The 24,299-nt window shown below is 52.4% G+C and overlaps 1 protein-coding gene across 1 annotated transcript in view; it reads right to left on the bottom strand.

Annotated features, from left to right (window-relative positions):
- Positions 1 to 24,299, bottom strand: part of Cd82 (CD82 molecule) — a 45,272-nt gene that overhangs the window by 8,702 nt on the left and 12,271 nt on the right. Inside the window, exons 2-6 of the mRNA XM_036186432.1 lie at positions 15,505 to 15,580; positions 9,558 to 9,640; positions 6,014 to 6,086; positions 1,997 to 2,121; positions 1,818 to 1,892 (exon numbers count right to left, since the gene is read on the bottom strand). Of these exons, the coding sequence (XP_036042325.1) occupies positions 1,818 to 1,892; positions 1,997 to 2,121; positions 6,014 to 6,086; positions 9,558 to 9,620 (336 nt within the window). The 5' untranslated portion in view covers positions 9,621 to 9,640; positions 15,505 to 15,580. The remainder of the gene's footprint in view (positions 1 to 1,817; positions 1,893 to 1,996; positions 2,122 to 6,013; positions 6,087 to 9,557; positions 9,641 to 15,504; positions 15,581 to 24,299) is intronic.

Below are 24,299 nucleotides of genomic sequence, written 5' to 3'. Positions count from 1 at the left end.
TGCCCACTCTGGGAGCCCTGTGCCCACTCTGGGAGCCCTATGCCCATGATGGGAGCCCTATACCCATGCTGGGAATCCTATGCCCACTCTGGGAGCTATATACTCACTCTGGGAGCCCTATGCCCAGCTTACTTGATGAACAGGCTGGGAGTGAATTATAAACCAAAGCAGTCTAAGGTAAGGAACCACTGTGATGAATATTTTATCAGCATGACCACTGACATCAGAGGGCCTGAATTCCCATCCTGTCTCTGCTGCTCACTAGCTGTGTGAACATGGCTAAGTTGTTTAACTTCTCTATGCTTCAGCTCCCACATCTGAAAATGAGATTCCTCCCTCTCTGATCTCCTGCACAGTTTTAAGAAATGACCAAACGACAAACTTATGTGTGTAGAGCACCAGGCTCCTTCTCTGTTCTGCAAAACTGAATGTTGAGCCAATGTTCTCAGCTCCCACGAGGGACCTATGACCACATAAGAAACCCTTGCCCCAGACAGCACAGCAGGAAGGAAGGGAGGCCCCAGGGCTCAGTTGGGCCCCAGTGGGGCCTCTGAAGGGAGTCAGAGCGCCTGAGCCTCCCCAGTTTCTCCACTGGCAGGATGGAGGCCTGGGTATGACCCAGCCTCTCACATGACCTGGCTGGTGACAAGTGACAGCACAGGCATAACAGGGTCACCACTGGGCTTGGTCTGTGGCCTGTGTGGACCCAGCACAGAGATGCTGGGGGCTGGGTGACTATGACCAATGTTTTCCCTCAGCACCCACTTCTCCAGACATGGTGGTGCACATATTTAATACTAGCACTCAGGAGGCAGAGGCAGACGGATCGCTGAGTTCTGGGCCAGCCTGGTCTGCATAGTGAGACCCTGTCTCAATAAAAAAAAACATTTGTTTCTCCATCTGTCAACATGGAAGCTTCTAGATGGTGCCAGTACACACAGCAGGTGCCCAGACCTGAGCACTGGGCAGTCATGATTCCCAACAGCCAGTCTGAAAGGTTTCTCAGGTGGCTTTGCGACCCAGTGCAGGGAAGCCAGCTGAGAAAAGCGATGGCCTTGGCTGGCATTGCCCTCTCTTCTTCTGGTCACAGCAGGACAAATGCTGTGCCTGGTGCTGTGGCAGCCACCTTGTGACCATGAGGTTTCATGCCCCAGAACATCCACCTTGGGGGAGGCTGACCAGTCTCTGAGCTTCTAAATGAGACTTTTGGAGAAGACAGCAGTGAATGTCCTGTGGGCTTAAGTTACAGTAAGTCTGACTTTCCATCCGGAGAGCTAAACATTTCTTTGCTTACAAAGGACTAATGTCTGCATTAACAGACTCCTCCCCAGCCTCTTCTGTGGCAGAGTGGTAGCGTTTGACACAGACTAAAGTGCTTTCCTGACAAAATGGTCTGCCTGTGTCAGCCGCTCACCCAGCTCTGCACGGTGGAGTCCTCAGAGCCTCACTGCATCAGTCCTTGTTTGCTGCCGGTAAGATGGGTACAGAGAGGGAAGCGGCTAGTCTAAGGCCACACAGCAATCTGAGATTCCATCACAGGCTCTGGCCCTCCCTCTGCTGTCCCACATTCGATCACAGATGCCACCAAGGGGCCTCCTAGGGGCAGAGGCGCTGCCAAGGCCAACCCTGGCCTCCAGTAGGGGAGACAATTCTGCCTGGCCGCTCTCACAGCCTTGGCCACCTAGAGGGGGGCAGTGTCCTTGTGCAGGGGGCTGTCTAGGACTCTGTGGCAACTGAGTGGCTTCCTGTCTGCCCCATACCCGAGGTGTGTGCCTCATGGGACCTCACCCACTGGAAGTGCAAAGGAGGGTGCTCACCTTGCCCGCATTGAAGTAGAAGAGGACCCCTACGGTCACCTGTGCAATGAGGATCAGCAGGAGGAAGGCAAAGTACTGGGGACAAAGAGGTACAGAGTTAGCTATGGCCCAGGGATGTCTGTCCCCATCCCAGGAAGAACTCCCCACCTGGAGATCTGGGCCCCAGGGCCTCGACTCACCAGCCCCAGCAGGCAGCGGACCTCATTGACAGCACCAATGCAGCCCAGGAGCCCCATGAGCATGGTGATGGCGCCCACACCAATGAAGACATAGGCTCCAACCTGCAGTGAGCTGGACGAGGTTTCTGAAAGAGAAAGGCATCCACCCAGTGAGCCATGAGCCGCAGGGCAAAGGCAGCCTGAGGCCCGGACTACTGCCTGACTCTTGGGAACTGGGGTGGGGGCAGCCATGTTTCCACCCTCTCCTGGTCCTGGGTACAGCTGCATTCCGCTCTCATCCAGCCTATTTTTCTTCCTTATTGTTCTCTACACCTCACATCTGATTTTCCCTGAATCCAGAGACTCTGAAAGCAGAAGGGTGGGGCCGGGGGTTGTATTTCCTGGGAGGCCCCGCATGGCAGGCCTGACTTTTGAAGGAGCATGTGGGTCACGAAGCAGACACCACAGAGGTTCTGTGGAGGGCCCTGAAGACCTGCAGGTGCCCATGCTGGCCGGGACCATGGTGCAGGGAGAGGCTGGAGGGTGGGAAGATGTTAACGGGTGCAGCAGTCTGGCATGCTTTGTAGGTAACAGAAGCCAAAGGAGGTGCAGAGGTGAGGGAGGGAGGGGAGTTCGGCATGTCTGGGAAGGCTGTGCCTATGGGAAAATGGGGACCTACCAGGGAGTGGCACTGGGGAGCTGGGCCGACCTCACAAGGGAAGGTGGGGCTGTGGTCGAGTAATGGAGGGTAGAAGTAACAACTCTTTCTGTGTCTTATTTTGAGATGGAGTCTCTCTGTGCAACCCTGGCTGTCCTGGAACTCACCATGTCGACCAGGCTGGCCTCAAACTCACAGAGATCCGCCTGCCTCTGCTGGGATTAAAGGGGTGCCACCATGCCTAGCACAACAGGGGAATTCTTTTTGTTTGGTTTGTTTTCTATTTTGAGCAAGGTCTTGCTACTGACTAGGCTTAAACTCCTGATTATTCTGCCTCTGAGCACTGCCATGCCACCATGCCTGGCTAGAGGAACCTCTGAGACCCAGATTCATACAGGGCCCTGGGGTCAAACTCTGCTGGAGGGAAGAAATCCTTCATGTGGTCCTCTAGGGGTGAGGCACAGCCAGGGCCAACTCACACCCTCCTGCAGGGGTGACAGAGACCTACTTGGTCATTCTCACTGCTTGCTCAACAAGGTGCTGGCTGCAGGGTGGGATGGAGTGGGCAATGTCCTTGGAAATAGATGCAGCTGGAGGGTAGATAGCAGAAGGCCTTATGACCTTAGGTAATATTCCAGAACTCAGGAAAAGCCGGGCCTGTCCTCCTTGCTGCTACGGTCCTGGGGAAGCTTCTTTGCAGCTCCACTCAGAATCTCCAAGAAGCTTGGGAAAGTCTCCTGAGGTGAGTGGGAACCCCTGGAGTTGAGCTCCTCACACTGGCCTCACTTTCTGGGGTCACAGAGATGGGGAGAGGCCAGCAGCTCCCCAGTCTGGGCTCCAGGGGACGGGCTGGCTGGGACAAGAAGGGTGCCATGCACCAGCTCATGCAGCCCTGAGTAAGGCCCTTGAACTAAAGCCCTTTGCACCAGCCAGCACTGTTTGGGGAGGTAGAATTCACACCCAGGTCTCTCTAGGAGCTTCCCTGAGGCTGAGGAAAGCTACGGAACAGGGAGCTGGCCCTGTGAGATGCCAAGACCTGCTGTCCTGACTCAGTCTCTGTCTGCCTGAATCTGAACAGCCTGACAAGTGTCTGTCCTAGGGTAGCCCCTGCCCTGTGTACAGCGGGAGAGTGTGTCTGACTCAGCCAGCAGGCAACCAGGGTGGGAGAGAGCAGGCCATACAGACTGAAGGGCCTGGGCAGCACCCGTTCGGGTGACCAGTCTGCCAGCACACCACAACCAGCGGCAAACCACAACCGGCGGCAAACCACTTCCTCCTTCCTCCTCTGGAAAATGAGACTTTGTGCTGTGCCTCAGGGTCATAAGGATTAAGCCATATTACACAACCACTCCAAGCGGTCCTAAAGCCTTCACAAAGAAATGAGATCCTTTCTGCTGTGCCTGTTGGAGACAGGGTCTCACTAGCTCAGGCTGGCCTCAAACTTCCTTGAGCTGAGGACAGTCTTGAGCTTCTGTTCCCCCTGCCTCTAACTCTCCAGTGTGGAGACTTGCACAAGAAATGAGACTCTAAGGTCTCACAGTCTCACAGGGTGTACTGCTGTCAGGGGGGCTGTGTAGGTGAAGCAGCGCAGAGAGGTAAAGAAACCTGCCGAGGACCACACAGCAGATCTGTGATGACTGACACCCTCCCCCTGCCCCCTGTCCTCCCCCACCCCCCACATCCAGGGTTCCCTCTTAACCATGCCTGCCTGCTTTCTCTTCTGAAGAGCCCACCTTGAGGGACACGGCAGTCACATGGTGCAAGGGCCGGGGCACGGCTGCCATCTCCACTCCCTTTCTGTCTATCTGTGTGCCCTCAGGCAGGTTATCCCCTCCTCCTTGTGCTTAGGATTTTTTCCTCTGTAAAAGGGGACCATGGAGGAGAGTGGAGCCCAGTACCAGGGATTCACAGCAAGGGGGTGTCTAGGTAAGGGACAGCTATGTCATACAGGAAATCAGGAGCCCTGGGTCCCATTTTGACACTCTCTTGTAAGTAGAGCCTCTACCAGCCTCTGTTTCCCCAAGTGCCTGGGCTCCGAGATCAGCATTTCTTTTATCTGTATTTTGACTTTGATTTTTGGTGGTTTTATTTTGTATTTTTTGAAATAAGTTTCACCCTATAGCCTATGCTGGCCTAGATAGCACAGCAGTCCACCTGCCCTAGCCTCACAGATCATTGTTTCTGGGCCCTAGCTGCCTTTGAACCCCTAGAGGCTGTTGTGAACACAGAACAGTAGTAGGTGGGTGTGTGATGGGTGCCACCTGGGTCTGGAATTTACAGAGTTGTGGGCAGTCAGAAGCCTTTAAGGCTTGATCACACAGGGCAGAATTGCAGGCATGGATAAGGTGGCCTGCAGACTTTGCACCCTGGCACAGTGCCTGCTGGGTGTGGAATGGACTCATCAAGCCAGACCAGATCTAAGGAGAGCTTGTCCCTGGGGGTGGGCATTGGAGTATGGGGGTGGGCACAGAAACCCCACCCAACCCTAACCCAGACACTGACAGCTCACAGCAGGGCCATCCCTGCTTTCTACCTCCTGGGGCAAGGCCCGGCCCTGGGAACCTAGGCAACAGGTGTAGACCCTCCTCTCTATGTCCCAGCCAGGTTTGGTCTCATTTAGGTCAATCAGCTGTCAGACTGGCCAGAGTCCAATCCAGCTGCTTGAGACAGCTGCTGAAAGTGAAGAGGGCCAGGGCCTGCCACTCACTGGGGAATGGCTGGCACAGAGTGCTCCTGGCACGCTCCACCCTTCTCCACCCAGAACGGGGACAGGCCAACACAGCCAGTCATGAGGGCCTCCTAAGGGAGGAGGAGGCAGGAGGTTAGGCAACCCATGCTGGTCACCTCTACTTCTGAAGAACGGAAGGAGCCTTGCATGGAGACTCACCCCCATCCTGGGCTGCATTCAAGACCAGAGCTCGTGGGGTTGGGTCTTACAAATCACCATCAGGAGTTGTGTGAACTTCAGTCAGTGTCCTAAGGGCTCTGTTCCTTCACTCCTCCGGTGGGAACAGAGCAGGGCTATTGGGACTAGGAACCTATATGCACCTGACTGTCTGCCATTCCTGGCTCTTTCCTCCGGCCCTCTGAAGTAGGACACAACTACAGCCTACATTTCACTGCGCAGTCAAACACAGGGACAAAGGATGTGAGAGGCTTTTCTGAGGGTGAGGAGAATGAGTTCCTCCACCCCCAGCCCAGTCACCCAAGGATCTGTAGACAATGGTGGCTTTGTCTGTGAGCAGGAATTTGTCCTGGACCCTGGCAAGGGCCCCTGTGCAACAGTCAGCAACAGGAGCTGGCCACGTCCCTGAGGGCAGCTGCAGACATATGTCCCTCCCCTCTAGGGCAGGCTGTCTGTGGGGCAGGGGGTGTCTTACGCAGGACAGAAATGAAGCTGTTCTTGTCTGCGAGGATCCACACTCCAAAACCCAGGATCACAGCACCCAGGATCTGTAAGCAAAGGGGCAGTCAGTGGAAGCCCAGAACAGGTAGGTCAGAAAGCTGCCCCCGAGGCCCAAACAAGGGAGGGCAGGGGAGGGGAGGAGTACAAGAATACACAGGTGTTACTTCCAGGGTATGCCCTCTGTCATACACATGAGCGGGGACACACACACACACACACACACACACACACACACATACACACATCCCAACAGTACCCTTCTTCCCATATACTGAAGTTTGCAGAAAAAAAAAAAAAAAGGCACACCAAGTTCAAGTGCTTTAAATTTAATTAAGGAATAAGACTGTGGTTGTGGAGAGTTGGAATGTTACAGGTTGAGAGTAAATTATTTTGTTTTTTAGTCCTCTAAATAGCCATTTGTTACACACCTTGTGTATAATCTACCATCCTTGTGACTTTTAGGGAAATCTCTTTGGAACATATAAACACTAACTTCCACCAATCCAAACACTAAGAATGTCATCAGATAGCATCAGAAGCCTACAACAGAGAGCCTCCACCCTGATTTGCTGTAACCCACACACCAGATGTTTCTACCAAAGTATTTGAAAAGTTCTCCGAGTTCACTTCATGTCAGTTGGTCCTGCCTGGCTCCCCAGGCTGCCAATCAGCACCCTCAAAGTTCTATGTACAGGAGCCCTGAATACCCAACCTGACTGGAAGGGAGGTGGGCCAACCTTGGGCACCATGGCCTTCCAGTGAGTCTACCTCAAACAACTTAAAGAAGATATTTCTAAGTGTAAAGGAAGAAATGGATTTTGAGTGAAGTCTGGACATCTGTCCTAGTCAGTACTGTCAACTTGACACAGCCTAGAGTCACCTGAAAGGAAAGTCCCACTGGAGGAATTGCTTAGATCAAACTGGCCCGTGAACACATATGTGGGGCTTGGTCATTAACTGATGCAGGAGAGTTCTGCCCACTGTGGGCAGCACCATTCCCCAGGCAGTGTATAAGAAAGCTAGCTGAGCATGATCCTGTGAGTGAGCCAGCAAGCAGCATTTCTCTGTGATTTCTGTTTCAGATTCTTGCCTTGAGTTTGTGCCCCGAATTCCCTCAATGATGGACTGTGACCTTGAAGTGTAAGGTGAAATAACCCTTTCCCCTCCTACACTGCTTTTGGTCATAGTGTTCATCATAAAGCAAACTAGAACCCCATCCTAATATAGCATGCGCCACATAGTGACCACAGCTGCTCATCTAGATCTGACCATCTATTGAGTGAATATTCTAGAAAACCTCTATATGAATATACATCAAGTCAGAGCTTGTTTTTGTATCATTCAATAAGATAAATAAAAATCCTCTGATTTCTTAAAATGAGATTTAGTTTATTACTTTCTTTATTCTCTTACTAGAAAAACCTCCTGAGGGGTTGGGAAGATGGTTCAGTGGGTAGGTGAGCTTGCTCTGTGAGGACCTGAGTTCAAATCCCCAGCACCCACATAAAAATCTGTGCATGCTGTGAATGTACGCTGTAACTCCTGTATGCGTAGCAGTGACAGGCAGATCATGCTAGCAAGGCAGCACAGCAGAAACTAAGCTTTTGACTCAATAAGGGACCCTCTCTCCCCAGCCACATGTGACCACATCTGGCTGACCTTCCCTTTTCTTTTGGCCTGGTCCTTTATGGTTAGTACCTAGTACTCTACCAACCAAGCAGCAACCCCAGCCTCACCCCTATACTCTAAATCACCTCTAGATGGCCTGTAATACTTGACACTCATAGGAAATGCTATACACACAGTGGGCATATTGCAAATCTAGGGAATAGTGAGCGGGAGTGGTCTGCACATGCTCAGGAAGGATACAGCATTTTGGAGATATTCTGAACTGTCATGGGTGGAAGTCACAAATTCAGCATCTGTGGCCCTGTGCTAGAGGAGTGATGGGAAGGAATGCATAAACGCTCTCTCTGCCTCCTTCTCCTGCCTGGCGAGATAAGTACCTAGGCCGATACACAGGCCATTAATACCTGTCAAGCCAACTCTGGCCTCTGGTTCATGAGTCAGCCTAGAGAAGCACAGAGGAGAGACCCAGGCCAAGCCATCCAGCCTTCTCTCATTTTCTACAAGCTTAAGGACCTTTTTCACTGTCTCTCCCAAACTGTATAGAAGGCAAAAAAGAGAAAGAATACCTATGTGCTTTACCCCACATACTGAAAACCTCACCCAGCATGGACCCTGACGCCTTTTTCTAGTTTCCAAGGCCTGATATACAGCAGTACCATGCTGGCCATACCCTGTAGTCCCTCTCACCTGGACCTTGGCCCAGGAGCCTGGTGTCCATAAGAGCAACTGCTCTGTCTTCCTGTGCGCTTGTTCCCTAGGAGCCAGCTGGGAGGGATCCACCTGCCAGGCTGGGAAGGGCAGCACCCATGCTCTGTGTGCCCAGCACAGGTGGGTTCTGGGACAATACCCTCATTGCAGGGCCTGAGGCCTAGAGGGAGGGAGCAGCTGGACCTATTGGAACCTACAGTGGAACATGCCAGGACAGCCCACCTGTGTGTGCATACATGTATGAATGTGTACTAGGGACATTCCTGTAAGTACCATGTACTGGGATAAAGTTTTGAAGGGGAATTTAGAATAATTCTTTGTGAATATTCCAAAGTTTCCATAATCTTTGTACTTACAACATGAAATTTCCCCCTATAAGTAACTCATTTATATTTCAGAAAAACTCCAACACAAGCAGGCAGGGGCTTATCCTTTGCCTCTCAAAGGTAAGACTCTAGACATTATAAAACATAAAACCTGGCTGTGGCAAGTACCTGATGTATATGATCTGTGTCCTACAACTATTTAGGATAAACCAGTATGGAGAAGCCAAAGCCTCAGTAGCACTCTGAGGCCATGGAAATCCCTTCAGGTTGCTCACACTCCCACCACACAGAAGCACACACACACACACACACACACACACACACACACACACACACACAAGCACACACCTACATGCATCCACTCACGCACACATGTACACATCATGGGTCTGGCAACACCAAGGCAGGACTGTTGGTTCCAGGCCAGAGGGGAAGCCCAGGGCCCCAGGAAAACCAGCTCCAGATGTGCTACGGAGCTCACATTTGAGCGGGCCTGTGGTGGGGGGTGCAGTGGGTCTATGGGGGGGGGGGGGGGGGGGGGAAAGGATGTCCCCTGTGGCCTCTGGGAGTTCAAGATGGGGTGTTGGGAGACTGCTTAACTGGAGCTGTAATGGGAATCAGGTGAGGGGTAGGGGAGGAGAGCAACCAGCCAGAGATATTGGGGGGCTTTCTTCTGCCACTCCGCCTTAGAGGTAGAGGATGTGTCCACCCTCAGTCAGGCAGAGGTCACTCCATCTCACCATCACCAATTCTCTTAGGGACAGTGTCCTGGGACCCACAAGCCACATCCCACCTAATGCCTGGCCAGAGTCCAGGGCTTGAGAGGGCTGGATACCCTGGGAGTCACATACTTACAAAGAACAGCAAGTTGAAGAGGAAGAGGAAGTACTTGGTGACTTTGATGCAGGCTGCCCCCATCCTGCAGCTTCTGGAGCTCCCTGGAGAGAAAGGGAAGGGGAACAGGTGATGGAGGCAGACTAGAGACCAGTGGAGGAGGGCACAGCAGGGCAGAGAGCCAGCGCCATCATCCCCAGACCCAGTCAGCTCAACCCACTCACAAAGGAGCAGCTATCACTGTGCCTGCTTTACGTGATGCTGAGGATCAGAGAGGTTGGATGCCTAGCCCAAAGTCACACAGCTAAAAAGTGTGAGTCCTCTGGTCCAGAGAGATGTCACTATACAGGGCAGAGAAGGCTTCACCTCCATACACCAGGCTCTAGGACTCACCTGGGGAGACACTAGCAGAAGTCACAAGGCCAAGAAACTAGTAAGTGACTGACAGACCAGAGTGAGACCCCCGGCTAGCTCCTCAGCTTGGTGCGCCTTTCTAGGACCAAGGCTGGGGATTCCCGGATGCTGAGGCTGGAAGGGTCTTGGCTTCTCAACAAAGGGGATAAATATATGTCACAAAATATCCCCAAAACGCAGAGCAACACAAATGCCAGCCATAGACTCTTACTCTCATAGCCCCACAGCAACTAACATCACCTCAAACAGCTACTTCCTGTGTGTGCTTTGTGGCCAAACTGTGTTTGTGCCAGGGAGAGGGTTCTGCATAACCTCTGCAAAACAACATTTGCTCCAAACACAAAAACACACAATCTTACATGTCTCATGGGAATCTACTATTAATCAGTACTTATTCATATTTGGGGGTTCTGCATTCTTTCTGAAAATTCACATGTAGGTAGCATTTTTAGAATCTGGTAGCAGGGGTTGGTTACAAGTCAGGCCCCAGGAAAATCATTCAAAAATTCCCATGCTGCTGCACTGAAACCCCTAGTCCATGGAGAAAATGGTTGGTAATCTACCCTGGGATACTCAGGTTGTTTCCTAGTGTCCACGACGGTCTCCCTACATAACATAAGCGGCACTTCTGAAGTGACAGAAGCCAGTATGAGGCACCATACCTCTCCACAGCAAAACCCCCCAACTCCCTGGGAACTAGAGGATTTGGGAGAGGCAGGAAGTTGGCCTCCCTCTCTTCCCCAAGGCCAGGCAGGTCCTATAGGATGCTGGGAGCCATCTACAAGCAGCTGGGCGTGGACAGCTGGGCTGGAACAGCTGCAAGGGTAGGGCCAGGCTAGGGTATGGGGCAGCACAGACCCGACCATTCCTGCGGTCCTGGGGAGGGGAACCCAGGGCAGAAGGGAGCAGAGGCTGTTCATACCCATCCTCCTCTGAATCTACACATCCACACACGGGCCCCCACTCTTTTCTGAACACATTCACAGTCTACCCTCCTTGCTGAGTAGAGCACCACTTCTTCCCTGTACACTTCCAGAGACCGGAGATGGAGTTGGGCTAAGGGAGAGGTGTGTGGCCTCCCGTGAGGACCCCTTCAGCCTGTGATAGCTCAGTTAAGGGGAGGTTTAGATGCCCTTTTGAAAGGGTGGCTTTAGAAACTGCTTGAAGAAACGCCATCCAGGGAAAGGAAAGACTGCCCAAGGGTGGTGATCTCCCCATCCCGGGTGGTGTGTAAGTAGAGGGAATTAACGCTCACAGGGACTCCAGGATTACATGGGGGATGAGAGGAAATGGCTGTTCCAGTCTACCAAGATGTCAGGCCTAGGTGCAAGAACTGCAGAGTGGCAGGGACCTTCTATTTGGAGGTACTTCCAGTCTCAGTAGCTCCCACAGAGTCTCCCCAAGAGGGAAAACAAACCTTGCCTGCATCAGAGAGCTGGAGCTGGAGATGCCACAGCCCAGGCCTGGCCCAGGGAAGGTCTGCCTGGACACTACAGGGACAGATATTCTTCCTCCTCCCCCGGGCCTCCCAGGACAGCCTGGAACCCCCACAGACTATCATAAACTCCAGGATAAACAGTCCAAGAGGAAAGCTATGTCCCAGAACGAGGAGCTGTTCTCACCTAGCAGGTGACTGCTTTGCTCAGGCCTGTCTATGTTTCCTTCCCTGCACATTCCTCGGAATGGCTGGGCCCAGGCAGGCCAGAGACATTCCTCCCTCCACGGGAAAAATGTAATGTGATTGTCCAGGAAGCTGAGTATCAGGAGCTGGTGCCCAACTGTCTGCTGCCCTCCCGGCAGGGACCCCTGAGGCAGGTCTGTAGTGCGATTTCAGAGTCTAGAGTGTCTTGGGTACTGTTTGGCTCCCACACTCTGCAGGTAGCTGGGGTCTCCAGAACAGGTTTCCAGGGAGTTAAGAGTGATATCTGAACAATGGGTCCTGCTAAGGGACAAGGAGTGGCCTCAGTGAATAGCACCTGCTATGGACAATCACCCTCACCTCTCATCCCCTTTAATCCTCCCAACAAGCCCTGGGGGACCTGGGTCAGGCAGGCTCCCACTGGCCCAGTCAATGCCCAGTACCGAGTGCGAAAGTCAGGCTCCTCCCACCCTGGAGCGCTCCCTCTGGGAGGAAGGAGCCCACTAACATTAGTTCTTGTGCTCACAGTGATCCACCAGCTTCTGCCTCTGGGAAGTGAAGGTGTGAGTCTACATTCTTCCTCAAAACAACCAAAATAAAAACAAAACACTACAGAACAACAACAACAACAATGCCTCAGTTCTATCTGTAACAGCCTTCAAGCAAAGACTGGAACCTGTGGGCAGACAGGGCAGGTGGGCTATGGCCAGTGACCACCATGACAGTGGCACGCCTGCCTGAGAACCGCCCTCTTAGCCCCTCCCTGAACCACACCATCATAATAAGACCTGCAGGGCCCAGGCAGAGCTGGGACAAACCACCGGCAGTTTTGAGCTCCCCGCAGAAGCTGTGGGACACTGACAGCTTCCTTCCTTGCCAAACATTCAGCCCTTCCCAATAAACCCAGACAAGATGGCCTCTACCTTCAGGCACCTGCAGCCACCACCCACTACCTGTGGCGTATTTGCTGGGCCTGTTTCAATGACAGAGTCTGGCTCTGCCTCTGCTTCAGAGCTGGTCCAGGTCTGCTACCCTACCAGAGATAAATGATCACCTAGATGGTGACAGGTGGTGAGGACAGAGAGCAGCTGCTCAAAGGAGCTCTGGTTGGGAGGCCAGGAGGAAGCCTCAGCCTTGGACACACTGGACCACACCCCAGGATGGTATTTCCCTGGTATCCCAGGCCTCCGACACTTGGGCTGGCCTCCTGGTTACTCATCAGACCCCTACCACACATTGGCCTAAGTCCTTCAGCTCCCTGAAAATAAACAGAGACCCAAAGAGGTAAAAGACCATGGCTAAGGTCTCCAATAGCCGACAGGCAAGGGCAGAGCCACTTTGAAGGCAGTAGATTCCTATCCTGAAACAACAGCCAGGCAGTGCCTGACTGGCAGGCAGCTCAACCCATTGGGACTTGGGAACCACCTTAGGAAGTGTAGAGGCTGAGAAGCAGCTTTGGAGAGGGTGTTGGGTGGCCCAGCATAGCTGTCACAGGTCCAGGCCACAGGTCTTTGTGCCTAGAGGCAACCAGCAGGCAGTAGAGAGCAAGATCATTCTCCTTGCTGAGCACAAAACAGACAGGAGTCTCCCTAAGGACAGACAGGCAGTTCAGTGCCGGCTGGAGACATGCCCAGGTTGCCCCATGTTTGAAAGTGGTACCAGGTTCAGAGAACCCACAATCACCATCATACCTGAAAAAGACCCTAAAGTCTTATTAGGGGCACAGGGTTCTATCTGGACACGCCTTGGCGTCTGAAGGGACAAGCTATAGTTCTTGCCCAGCTGATAGAAATAAGCGCTGGTGGAGGGCAGGGCCTGGCCAGCCCCTGCCTCTACTAACTGGGCTCTAAGAACAGACTGAATATTTTAAAATAGTTAACCAAACAAACAAACAGAACCTGGGAATGCAGCTCAGTTGGTAGAGTGCTCACAACTTTAGCAACATAACAAGTCTGAAAGCATCCTGAGCTACAGGAGAACCTGTCTCAACAAAGCAAAAAGAAAACCAAGCCCAACAAACACAAAAAAACCAAACAGACATTTTGCAGTGCACAGAAATGACATGAAATTTAAATCTGTGTCCATAATTAAAGCTGTTTTGGCAGGCACCCGCCCATGACATTTAATCCCTGGCCCAGCCTTGCCAAGAGATCAAACAATATTCACACAAGGGTCTGTACCCACACAGGGTCTGTAGGAGGTAGCACGGGTCATGACTGGCCTTAGCTGATGGTAGAGAGTAAAAGGCTGGAACCAGGGGCTGACTGCTCCTGGGAGAGGACAGACACACAGTCCCTGGATGAAAGTTCAGATCCTGGCTCTGCTAGCACAGTCACAGGGAAGAGTTTCCTGGGGCTAGACTGTCCTCTATACTGTGGCTCCTTTCTGTGAAGAGGGCTCCCCTCTGTGCAGCGGGCTCCCCTCTGTGCAGTAGGCTCTTCATAGCTTAAATATCAGGAAAAGAGGAAGTTGGGGCCTGGCAGCCCTGGAGCTAGTGCTCAGGATACCAGGGATGCACCTTGTGGCACCGAGTTATACAACACTTGCAGAAGTCAGGGGTGAATGCTGCTACCCAATGGAGCTGAGCTAAGAGAATACCCCCTGGGTTAGGTGCTCTTCTGAATACTTTATAGACACCTTCCTGCCAGGGTGTGTCAAACACAAATGATAACACAAGGACTGAGCTGCAAGCACATCTTATGGGAAGTCCCAGAGTGATCGGGGGAGCTGTGCCAGCGACCCTGTGGCAGGCCAGTTGGCCATTTTTTAAGCAAGAATAATTTAAACTGATGGAATGCAGTTTTGTGCCAAGTCAGTTTATACAACAAAACAAACACACCAGTATTTCCCTTCTGCTGTCTATGACATTCATCTTAGGCCTGACCTCCTCCACCGCACTCCCACAAACACCCCCCTCATCCCACCATCACCCCTTGGCCCTAAGACACACGTTAGTTGGAGGCATCATTCCTATAGCACTGGATACTACAGAAGCTTCCGGAAGTGAGGTGTAGCATTAGACCATATGGGTTTGAATTCAGTTTTATCACCTCCTAGCTGTGTGACTCTGGATAAGTGATTTAACCTCTCTGGATTCATTCTAGTCCTGTGAAATGAGAAAGTTTAAGACCTGTTTGTTTGTTTGTTTGTTTGTTTGTTTGTTTGTTTTTAATTTGTTTCCCAGGTGCTAATGTAAGTAAAATATCTGGTATGTGGTGGGCTATCAATGTATGCCAGTTGCTGTGACTTCTGATCTGTGTGTGAACTGTGGTGTCTTTAGGGGAAGTCCCAGTGCTTTGTAAGTGGGTACCCCACAGAAGTAACTGGAGGTGAGGTGAGGCTGGATGTGTAGATGAGTGAGTGTGTGAGTAGATGGTGAACGGATGAATGGATGAATGGATGGGCCGTGGAAGAGGGGGGACTGTCACAAAGAGCGCATGACTTCAGGTGCTCAGCCACCTGAAAAGTGTCTGAGGTCCACTGTGCCAGAGTCACCTAGAACTATTATCAGACACACCCTATGTTTTCACCCATGGGGTATCGTGAGGCCACACCTGATGCCCAAGCCGAGCCAGCTTTGAGTGTGTACAATGTTGCCAGACCTTCCCACCTTCCTGGGAGCCCCTGGGAGCATTAGTGGGGCCCAGGGAGGCTGGGGTCTCCAAGAGAATATTTTTGTGTCACCCCCTCCTGTGAGTTTGCACTGTGTATTGGGGGAGTAGTTGTCACACACGGGGGCACAGGAATATGCCCTCCAGCCGGACCTGAGGGCCCACTCCTGTGTTCCTAAGTGTTCCGGGGTGTAGGGACCACAGTGCTTTCTGGTCCAGTGTTGGGAGATATGAATTCCAGGGTTCCACAGGAGAAGCCATGCAAGACCTGCACAGGTGGCTGCCTGCCCCGCTTCCTCCTCACCTGTTCAGTGATCAGCTTGGAGCAGAGCAGCAATTTCTGTGGCAGTTTCTCAGATGAGTTCTGGACAATGGACACACTGTGAAGAACAAACAATTCTGCTGTTACCAGGCCGGAGATCAGGGAGTCTCTTCCCAGGAGTCGCCGTGTGCTACCCATTCCAATTCCCAGCAGCAAACACGTCCAGCTGAGGCACTCCCAACATCCGTGAAACCCCTTTCATTTAATGGCTCTAAACACCGTGTGTGCCACCTCTCAGGATGCACCCAATCGGAATTCCAGCTTTCCAAGGTCCCTAAGGGGGCTTCCACTCCTGGCTCTAAGTGCTGTAGGGTTGAGAGAAGAGGAAATGGTCCACCATCAGAACACCTAATCGCTGTACAGGTCTCCTTCCTCTCTGCAGTTTCCCCGCTTCCCTTAGGCCAGCCCAGAACTGAGCAGGGGGCCAGTTCCACCCCTGCTCTCCTCCTCCTCCTCCTCCTCCTCCTCCTGCAGGGATACCGCTGAGAAACGCAGCAAGAATCCTGTCCATCTGCAGCCAGAAACTTTCCTGCTGACATACTGCCTATAAAATGCAGACTCCGTACACGGCCCTCTGGGCCCTGTCTGGTTTTCCCTTCCTTATTCTTGTTGCTCTAGTTCTCTTACACACGCTTATTTGATCACACATGCTCTTACAATCGCCCCGTACTCTTGGCCCTTATCTACACCAGGGCCTTCGAGTGTGCAGTTCTCTGTTAGAAGCCTTTCTGTAAAGAAACTCCCAATGCAAATTTCTCAGCCTCTGTGAGTCTCACTTCCAGTGCATAGACAGCCTTTGCCAACACCCAGGCCCATACTGCCCAGCTCGTACCATCAGAGGCTCTAGAGGCGAGCTCGTGCCCCCAGGCGACTATCATATGCCTTCCCCACCAGATCTCCCTAGAATTCAGGGTCCTTCAGGGGCGTCCTGCACTTATCCCCTGCTCATGACTCTACAAATGCCCAGGATGCAGTGAGCTCCTGGCACATGAGCGTGAGAATAAGTTAAGAGGTGGGGATCTGGAAAGCTCAGGAAGGTTCCTTAGAGACACAGATCAACTTCGATCCTGCAAAGGAAGCCACTGAACACCAAATGACATCACCGAACCCAGCATGGGGCACAAGATTGTAACCCCAACATTTTGGAGGCTGAGGTAGAAGGATCAGAAATTCAAGGCCAGCCTCAAGTTTCATAGAAAATTTGAGGTTAGTGCGAGCTAAATGAAACCCTGTCTAAAAAGAAGAAGAGGAGGAGGAGAAGGAGGAAGAGGAAATGCTGGGTTATTGCAATGGAAGTTAGCTGACTCCTACCAGGATTGGTTTGAAAACTCCTCTGAGTCTGAAAAGCTGGGAAAAGCACAGATTCCCTTCCCAGGAAGATGCATACAGACGGTTTACTCCTGTAATCCCAACACTGGGAAGCAGAGGCAGGAAAATCTCCAAGATTGAGGTAAGCCTGCCCTATGTAGTAAATTCTAAGCCAGCCAGGAATACATGAAAGATCCTGTCTCCAAAAAAAATACATAGGATCTGCACTTAGTGGTAGAGTGTATACTGCTGTTGCAGAGGGCCAGTTTGGTCCCTAGCACCTATGCAGGGTGGCTCACAAATGGCCCTGCCCATAACTCCAGCTCCAGGGGATCCTACATCTTCTTCTGTCCTCTTTGGACCCTGGCACTCACATACACATACCCACCCGGAGACATATAATAAAACATAAATCCTCACAAATAAGTAAATAATATCTGGGAGAGAACTCAGCGGGGTATAGACACTTGCTGTCAAGTGTGAAAGCCTGAGTTCAACCCCAGGACCCACATGCTAGACGGAAAAAACTGACTCCTGAAAGCGGTCCTCTGACCTCCATGTGCATGCAGTGGTGCACGCACACACAATATAAATAAACAAATGTAAAGACAAACTTTAATATGAATTAATTAATAATAAATTTCTAAAATGCTCAAAGGCATGCTTCCACCCAATTTCCAAGGACTGCCGGCCCTGGAAAGCCCACATGGAACCTGAGTATCTACCATCCCCATCACCCCAATCTCCTGGAGCTGTGTGTGGTCCCATCTTGGTTGCATATTGGAACTGTCCTGGAGTGTTAAAGCTTGTGGGCACTTGATCTCCATGGTCAGAGATCCTGATGAGCTGCTCAGAGTGCAGTCAGAACTCAGGTTTTCAAGCTCTCAGGATGGAACATGTTGAGGTGCACTCAAGGGTCCAGCCCAGACGTCCGCTCCTGTGTGGTTCAAGCCTGAGTTTCCTGGTGCCACAGTGTCATGTGATTCTCCCACCCCTCTGCTTTCCTTACCCTTCCAGAAGTTCATTTCCCTCTAGCCGCTTACCCCAGAGCACCGTCATGAGGGCCATCCAGGAGATCACTGTCTTCAGAGAGACCAGACAGAGTAAGAGGCACAGGGTCACACAGCCAGCTGGGCTGGGCAGGAAGCAGAGTGCCTGGAAGTATGCAGGCCAATTCACACCAGAGTTCCATCAACACACAAGTCTATGCTGAAGAGGCCACATGGGCCACCTCCTACCAGCTATGGCCTGGGACCACCGCCTTGCTTCTGCTGTAGCTTTCCCACCAGTGAAAGGAGCTGAATAGTGGGTCCCCATGAAGCCTGGAGGAGCCAGGTGAGGGACTAATAGTGTCAAATTCAAAGGCAATGACATTTGAAGTTGGAAAGCAGTCAGAAACCATCAGAAGCCTCCTCTGATGTGAACCCGCCCTGCAAGCTTCTACCCAGTGGTCCTGGCCTGCTCTGAAGCAAGAGTCGGGTGGATCCCCAGAGGAGGGAGATCTCTGTCATCCCCATGGCAAAGCACCTGCTCCCAGCCATAAGGATCTGGCCTCTGGGGTCCTGCAGGCTGGGAAGTCTGACAGCCGTGTCTGGTGAGTGGCCTGCTCACACATGGCAGAATGTGGAGCGAGAAAAACTGCCTGGCTTCAGGGCTTTGGAGACCACCTGGCCCAGCCTGGCCCCACAGGCTGGTGTCTGGCACAGGTCTCCAGCCTCTGTCTGGACTTTGCCTTGATCATTCACTGGAGGAGGCTGGGCATGGTGACTGTGTGTGTGTATGGACCTGTGTGTTGTAACTGGCTGTCACAACTGACTTGGGGATTACTGGTGCTTTGACCTCTCACTATCTTATTTTCCAATCTCTGGTTGAACTTTCAGTTGTTGCTGTTGTTAAAATGAGAAAGGGGAAACAAACATCTGTTACTCTGGCAACAAGAGAAGCACGGGGCCATAAGGCAGCCTGGGAGTTGAGGTTCTCCGGAAGACCTCTTGGGAATCCTGCTCTGCTTCCTAGCTGCTGTGTGACCTAGAGCATGACAGATACCAAACCTCTCTGAGCCCGAAGGGGCCTCACCTCTAGCAGAGCAGTGCTTGTGGGCCCCTGAACACAAGTGGCTGTCTCACCCTAGCACCCCACATGTTTACTCACAGGATTCCAAAGTCCAGTCACATGACCCCATGAGCCAGATCGACAGGTTCCCACTCTCTGCCACCTAAACACTGTAGCCAGGAGATGACAAGCTTTAGCCTGTCATCTGCCATCACCCACAATTTCTCACTGAAGTTCCATAACAAGCATCTAGATAAAGCGCTGTCCCCATTCAGCAGCTAGAGAAATTGAGACTCGGAGGTGCAGTGACTTGCCTAAGGCCACCCGGTGACTAAGCCAGCATTCCTTCCTTACCTGATGCTAGGTAACGAGTTGGTGGAGGCCCTACCCAACCTTTCCTCACCCCGTCTTCCACCAGACCCCTTCTATCCTGACCAAGCTCCTGAGGTGTGATTCTTGGCTTCCTGTGAAGGAAGGAGACCAGATCCTCCAATCCTGGCCAGGATGTCCCTTCAATTTGGCCACTGAGGCCTATAGAGGTGGCCCTTCTTGATTTTGCTCTGAAACCTGAGCAATGTGACTGGAGGGCCCTTGACTGAAGAAGAGGCTGCCTTGGAAGGAAGTAGGGAACAGGAGCACAGACCCTGGAGCCAGCCTCCTCACCTGGCCCACACACCAAAGGCACAAGCTGAACCAGGGCCTCTGACCTCCCCAGTGTGCTGGGTTCTGTGGCTCCCACACTCAGATGTACTGTGCTAGGAATGCCCCAGACACCCCAGTTCAGTCTCCACTTCCCAGTGAAGAGATGAGGCCCAGAGACAGCACTTTCGGGGAAATGCATGTTGAGGAGCTGGGGGGCTAGTTAAAGTGGCCAGTGCTCTGGACTGCTTTATATTCCGGTGGGGAGAGGTGTTAACTTTTGTTCATCACATTGGGATATACAATAGATCTGGGCTTGGCCTGTATGTCCAGCCCAGGGCTCTGCCCTTGGAGGCAAAACAAATGACCATCTCAAGCTAACTGTTCCTCATTTGGAAGGTCAGAGAGGCAGCTATGAGTCTGAGGAACACTTAGAGATTTCAGGCCAGGCAATTCAGAAGTCTCAGATCTCAGATTCTAGGGCCTCATGTCAGCACCTAGGTGCCCAGGAGATTTCTACCTTTTAAGACCCTCTCCTCTCCCCAGTAAACCAGGTCATAGTGTGGACTCTGAGTTGAGACTTTATAATCTCATTACTCAGAGCTATGTGACCTTTGACAAGGAGCTTTCCCACTCTGGGCTTAGCACCATCTGTAAAGTGGACTATCATGGATGTCCAGGAAGAAGCCAGTCCTGACTGCAGACATCTGAGGCCTTGTGAACTCTAGAAGGCTGTTAGCTAAGTAGTGAAGTATCCTCTCCTCACACAGCAAGAGGGTACGCATGAAGATGTCCCTTGAGAGGTGGGACAGGCCTGGGGATCCAGCAGACTGGCCCAGAAATGTCAAGGTCACTAAGACCTTGAAATGGAGTCTGGTAGAGGGCAGAGTGGGGGACAAAGGGAATGTGCTCACTGCCCAAGTCACCATATCCAATTCCCAAACCTCAGCAAGCCCACTGGGGCTCAGGAGGGAGCAGGCAACATTTGCCCTGGTCACACAGGGATAGTGGCCCAGCTCAGCTGGGCCTTCAGGACTCTAACTCCACAGCCCAAGGCCCTGAACATTTTATGTTAAGAAGGTACTGTCCCTGAAGTCAGGGATGACATGGCTAACTGGCCCCTGAGACCCTAGAGTCTGAGCAGATGGGAGTGGTGTCCAGTATCTTCAAGGTCAGTGGCACAACACTTCACAGCTCCTGCCTGCCCTGTCCCAGCCAGCTGGACAGAGTTGACCCACAGGGCCTGCTGAAATCCCAGTGTAAGGCTCAGAGGTAAAGGGCTCAGGGACCCAAAGGCCACTCAGGGACCCCCAGTGACTTCCATCCTGAGCCACTGCAGTTCACTAAAATCCCACCAGGGGCTAGCCTCAATCTGGACACACAACACAGGAGCTCCCAAAACAATGAGGCACAAGTAATACTTTGTGACAAAGACCCAGCTGTCCTGCTGCCTCTGAGGGATGGCTGGGTCATGGGAACAGTCCACAGGACCAAGTAACCACAAGTGACCACAGGTCACAGTGCTAGGTGACCGCAGTTATCCTTGATGGAGAAACTTGTTGTCTCTGACTCTCCACACCCAGGACACAGTTGGCAGACGGTTACCCCAAGATTTGATCCAGATCCCCCTGTGCTAACCACTGTGTTTCACGGCCAGCAGAAACAGTTTGGCATGATAAGGAACTGATGGACCCTAACCAAGGTTGTCTTGCTTCTTACTCAGGCAATTTTATAGTTCAGACACCAGACCTAACCAGCAGCAGACAACCTACAATGGACCTTGTGAGGTCTGGGGAAGAGACTCGCTCACCCACCCATATGATGGGCAAACTCTGGGCCTGGGCCAGGGTTCCTAAAACAGAGCCTGGGTGTGGACCCCGAGTGGGTGATTAGGGACAGGGAGGGGACTGTAATCAGGGATCCCACATGGCAGCAGGCAGCAGGCTCTGGCAGCTCCATTGTAACCTCCCCAGGCTGAGCTTGGACAGAGGAGAGGTACAGCTGCAAGGCTGCTTCCTGCAGGCAGCCCTCCCAGAGCCCTCCTGCCATCTCCACAAGCGTTCAGACAGGCTCATACTCGGCTCCTTCTGCCCCTTCCCAAGTGTTTCTCTCTCTCTCTCTCTCTCTCTCTCTCTCTCTCTCTCTCTCTCTCTCTCTCTCTCGTGTGTGTGTGTGTGTGTGTGTGTGTGTGTGTGTGTGTGTGTGTGTGTGTGTATGTCTCCCCCTGACCCTTTCTGTCTCTCTTTTAGACAGGGCCTCATGATCTGAGCCCTGTCTTCAAACTCAATCTGCAGTCAGGGATGACCTTGAACTTCTGATCCTCCTGCCTTCACTTCCTGAGCGCTGGGATTTCAGGTATGTGCACCACACCTGGCATAAATGGGGCTAGGGACTGTACCAAGACTCCATGCACACTATGCAAACTGAACCACATCCCCAGGCCCTGAGACTTACTTTCCTGAACCTCTGCTTCCATCCCTGAAAATGGCCAGACTTCCTGCTTCCCCCAGTTGCAGTAAAATTTAAGAGGTATTTGGCCTGTTTAGTGGGGGACACCGGGGTGAGACAGCATCACACACAGAGGAACCCAAACACAGAAAGGTGGAGACAGATGTACAACTCAGAGAGCATCTTACTGACATCTAGCTCCAAGCGCTGGCCAGGCTGGGAAGAGAGGAGACCACAAGCTCTCTCTCCTGTCCCCCGCTCTGTGGTTCCCGTGCCTCCTTGTCTCTGGGACCACCTCTCCAGCAACCACAGAGCCCGTGAACACACAGGGTCGACAGCCACCTCACCGAGTATATAGCTCAGACGGCAGCCTCATCAGCCCTCTGCAGGGTGGGCACCAGGCTCTAAGGAGGGGGTGGCTCAAGACATCTAGTTCCACAACGGGCACCGGGGGCTGCACCCTCAGGAGGCCTGGCTGAGGGCTGTGTCACCCTCTGCCTCTCCAGCGGGCCGTGACCACAGCACAGGCACTCAGCCGTCAAAGCAGGAAAGCATCCACGGAGGAAGCCAGTGCGTTCTGTACTTTTCCACTGGGACCCCTTGGGCTCTTGGGGTTCCGTGGGGCTGCTGAGGAGCCACGGCCAGGAGACTTATCAAGGGTGGCTGTAGGATGAGCCAGGATGAGTGGGACACAGGCGCTCTGCTCAAAGAAGCATAGAGGATCATGGGGAGTCATGATGGGGAAGGAAAAATGTGAGGGGTGAAAAGAGGCAGAGGAATGTGAGGAGGAGAGATGGGAGAGGAAGAGGGAGGGAATAAGACAGAAGAAGACAGACAGATATCCAGGTGACAGGAGCCTCCTCTTTCAGACCTCACGTACTCTCTGGTCCCTAGAGGTATGCTTGGAGAATGCCCTCAGAGGGAAAGTATGCAAATCTCAGGCCTTACTGGCCCACCAGGAGTCAGACCCCCAGGCCCTAGCAACTCCAGATGCTGATGAGTCCATTCACACCACCTCTTGTAACCAGGGCCCTGGGATCCCTTGGGGCTCCTAAGGACATTGTGTCCCTCTGGCTCTGCCTCTCTACTCTCCCCCATGAGCTACCAGCAGCTACCCACCTCCCCAGCTTGTCCTTAGTCCAGGCCATACCCCCTCCAGACTCCTGAGCAGTCCTCTGGGCTAGTCTTTATTGCCAGATGGGGTACAGGGGAGCTTGGAGCCTAGCCACCTCCCATCCCCAAAGTAAGGAGAAACACACGGGGAGTAGGAACATTACTGGGGTAGAGAAAATTAAGCCAGAGTCTGAAACTCTCCAGCTCCCGCCAAGCCCTGGCAGTCCCGCAGCCCACTTATAAAATAAACACACAGACGCTTACATTATTTAAACTGTCTGGCCTAATGGCTAGTGCTGTGCATGATTGATTGACAAATAAAGTACTGATTGGCCAGTAGCCAGACAGGAAGTATAGGTGGGATAAGGAGAGAAGAGAATTCTGGGAAGTGGAAGGCTGAGGCAGAGAGACGCTGCCAGCTGCCATGATGAGAAGCAGATGTTAAGATACCGGCAAGCCACGAGCCACGTGGCAACTTTTAGATTAATAGAAATGGGCAGATTTAAGATATAAGAACAGTTAGCAAGAAGCCTGCCACAACCATACAGTTTATAGGAAATATAAGTCTCTGTGTGTTTACTTGGTTGGGTCTGAGTGGCTTCGGGACTGGTGGGTGAGAGAGATTTGTCCTGACCCTGGGCCAGGCAGGACCAGGAAAACTCTAGCTACAAGAGTCTTATAATATAGTACAGGCTAGCCTCAGACTTGCGTCAATCCTCACGCCTCGGCCTTCTAGGTGCTGGGATTAGAAGCTTGTGCCACTGTGCTGTCTGGGAGAAGAACTCAGTGTCAGTCAGCAGCAGAAACGTCACAGCCACACCAGGTGCCAAAGAGCCCATGGGCTCCTTTCTCGGCTCCAGGGGGGAAAAAAGGACAAAACAGCTGGACCAGTTCTTCCCTTCATTACTTGTGGTCCCAAATCTCAGTATGCCTATGTGTGACACCCCTATCGCAGCCCCTAAAGCCAGTGGGAATCCTGGCTCTCCACCCTTACACTCAACACTCGACACTCTTCTCTCCTCAGAGGACCGCCACTTCCCTTCCCTCTCTTGGCAGACAGTAGGCCAAGCCTCTCGGATGCACATCCTGAGGGTGGTGGGTCCTGGCTGTGGCCCTTTGAGGGTGGCCATGCTCACTCCTGCTGTAGGCAGTAGGAAGTCTAGGCAGCTAAGGGACCAGTATACTGATGACTGGCATGAATAACTAGGAGATGCAGG

This window comes from Onychomys torridus, chromosome 4 (genome assembly GCF_903995425.1).
Source record: "Onychomys torridus chromosome 4, mOncTor1.1, whole genome shotgun sequence".
NCBI lineage: Eukaryota > Metazoa > Chordata > Mammalia > Rodentia > Cricetidae > Onychomys > Onychomys torridus.
Note: the sequence above shows the minus strand (reverse complement) of the source record. Positions and strands in the feature narration are given on the sequence as shown.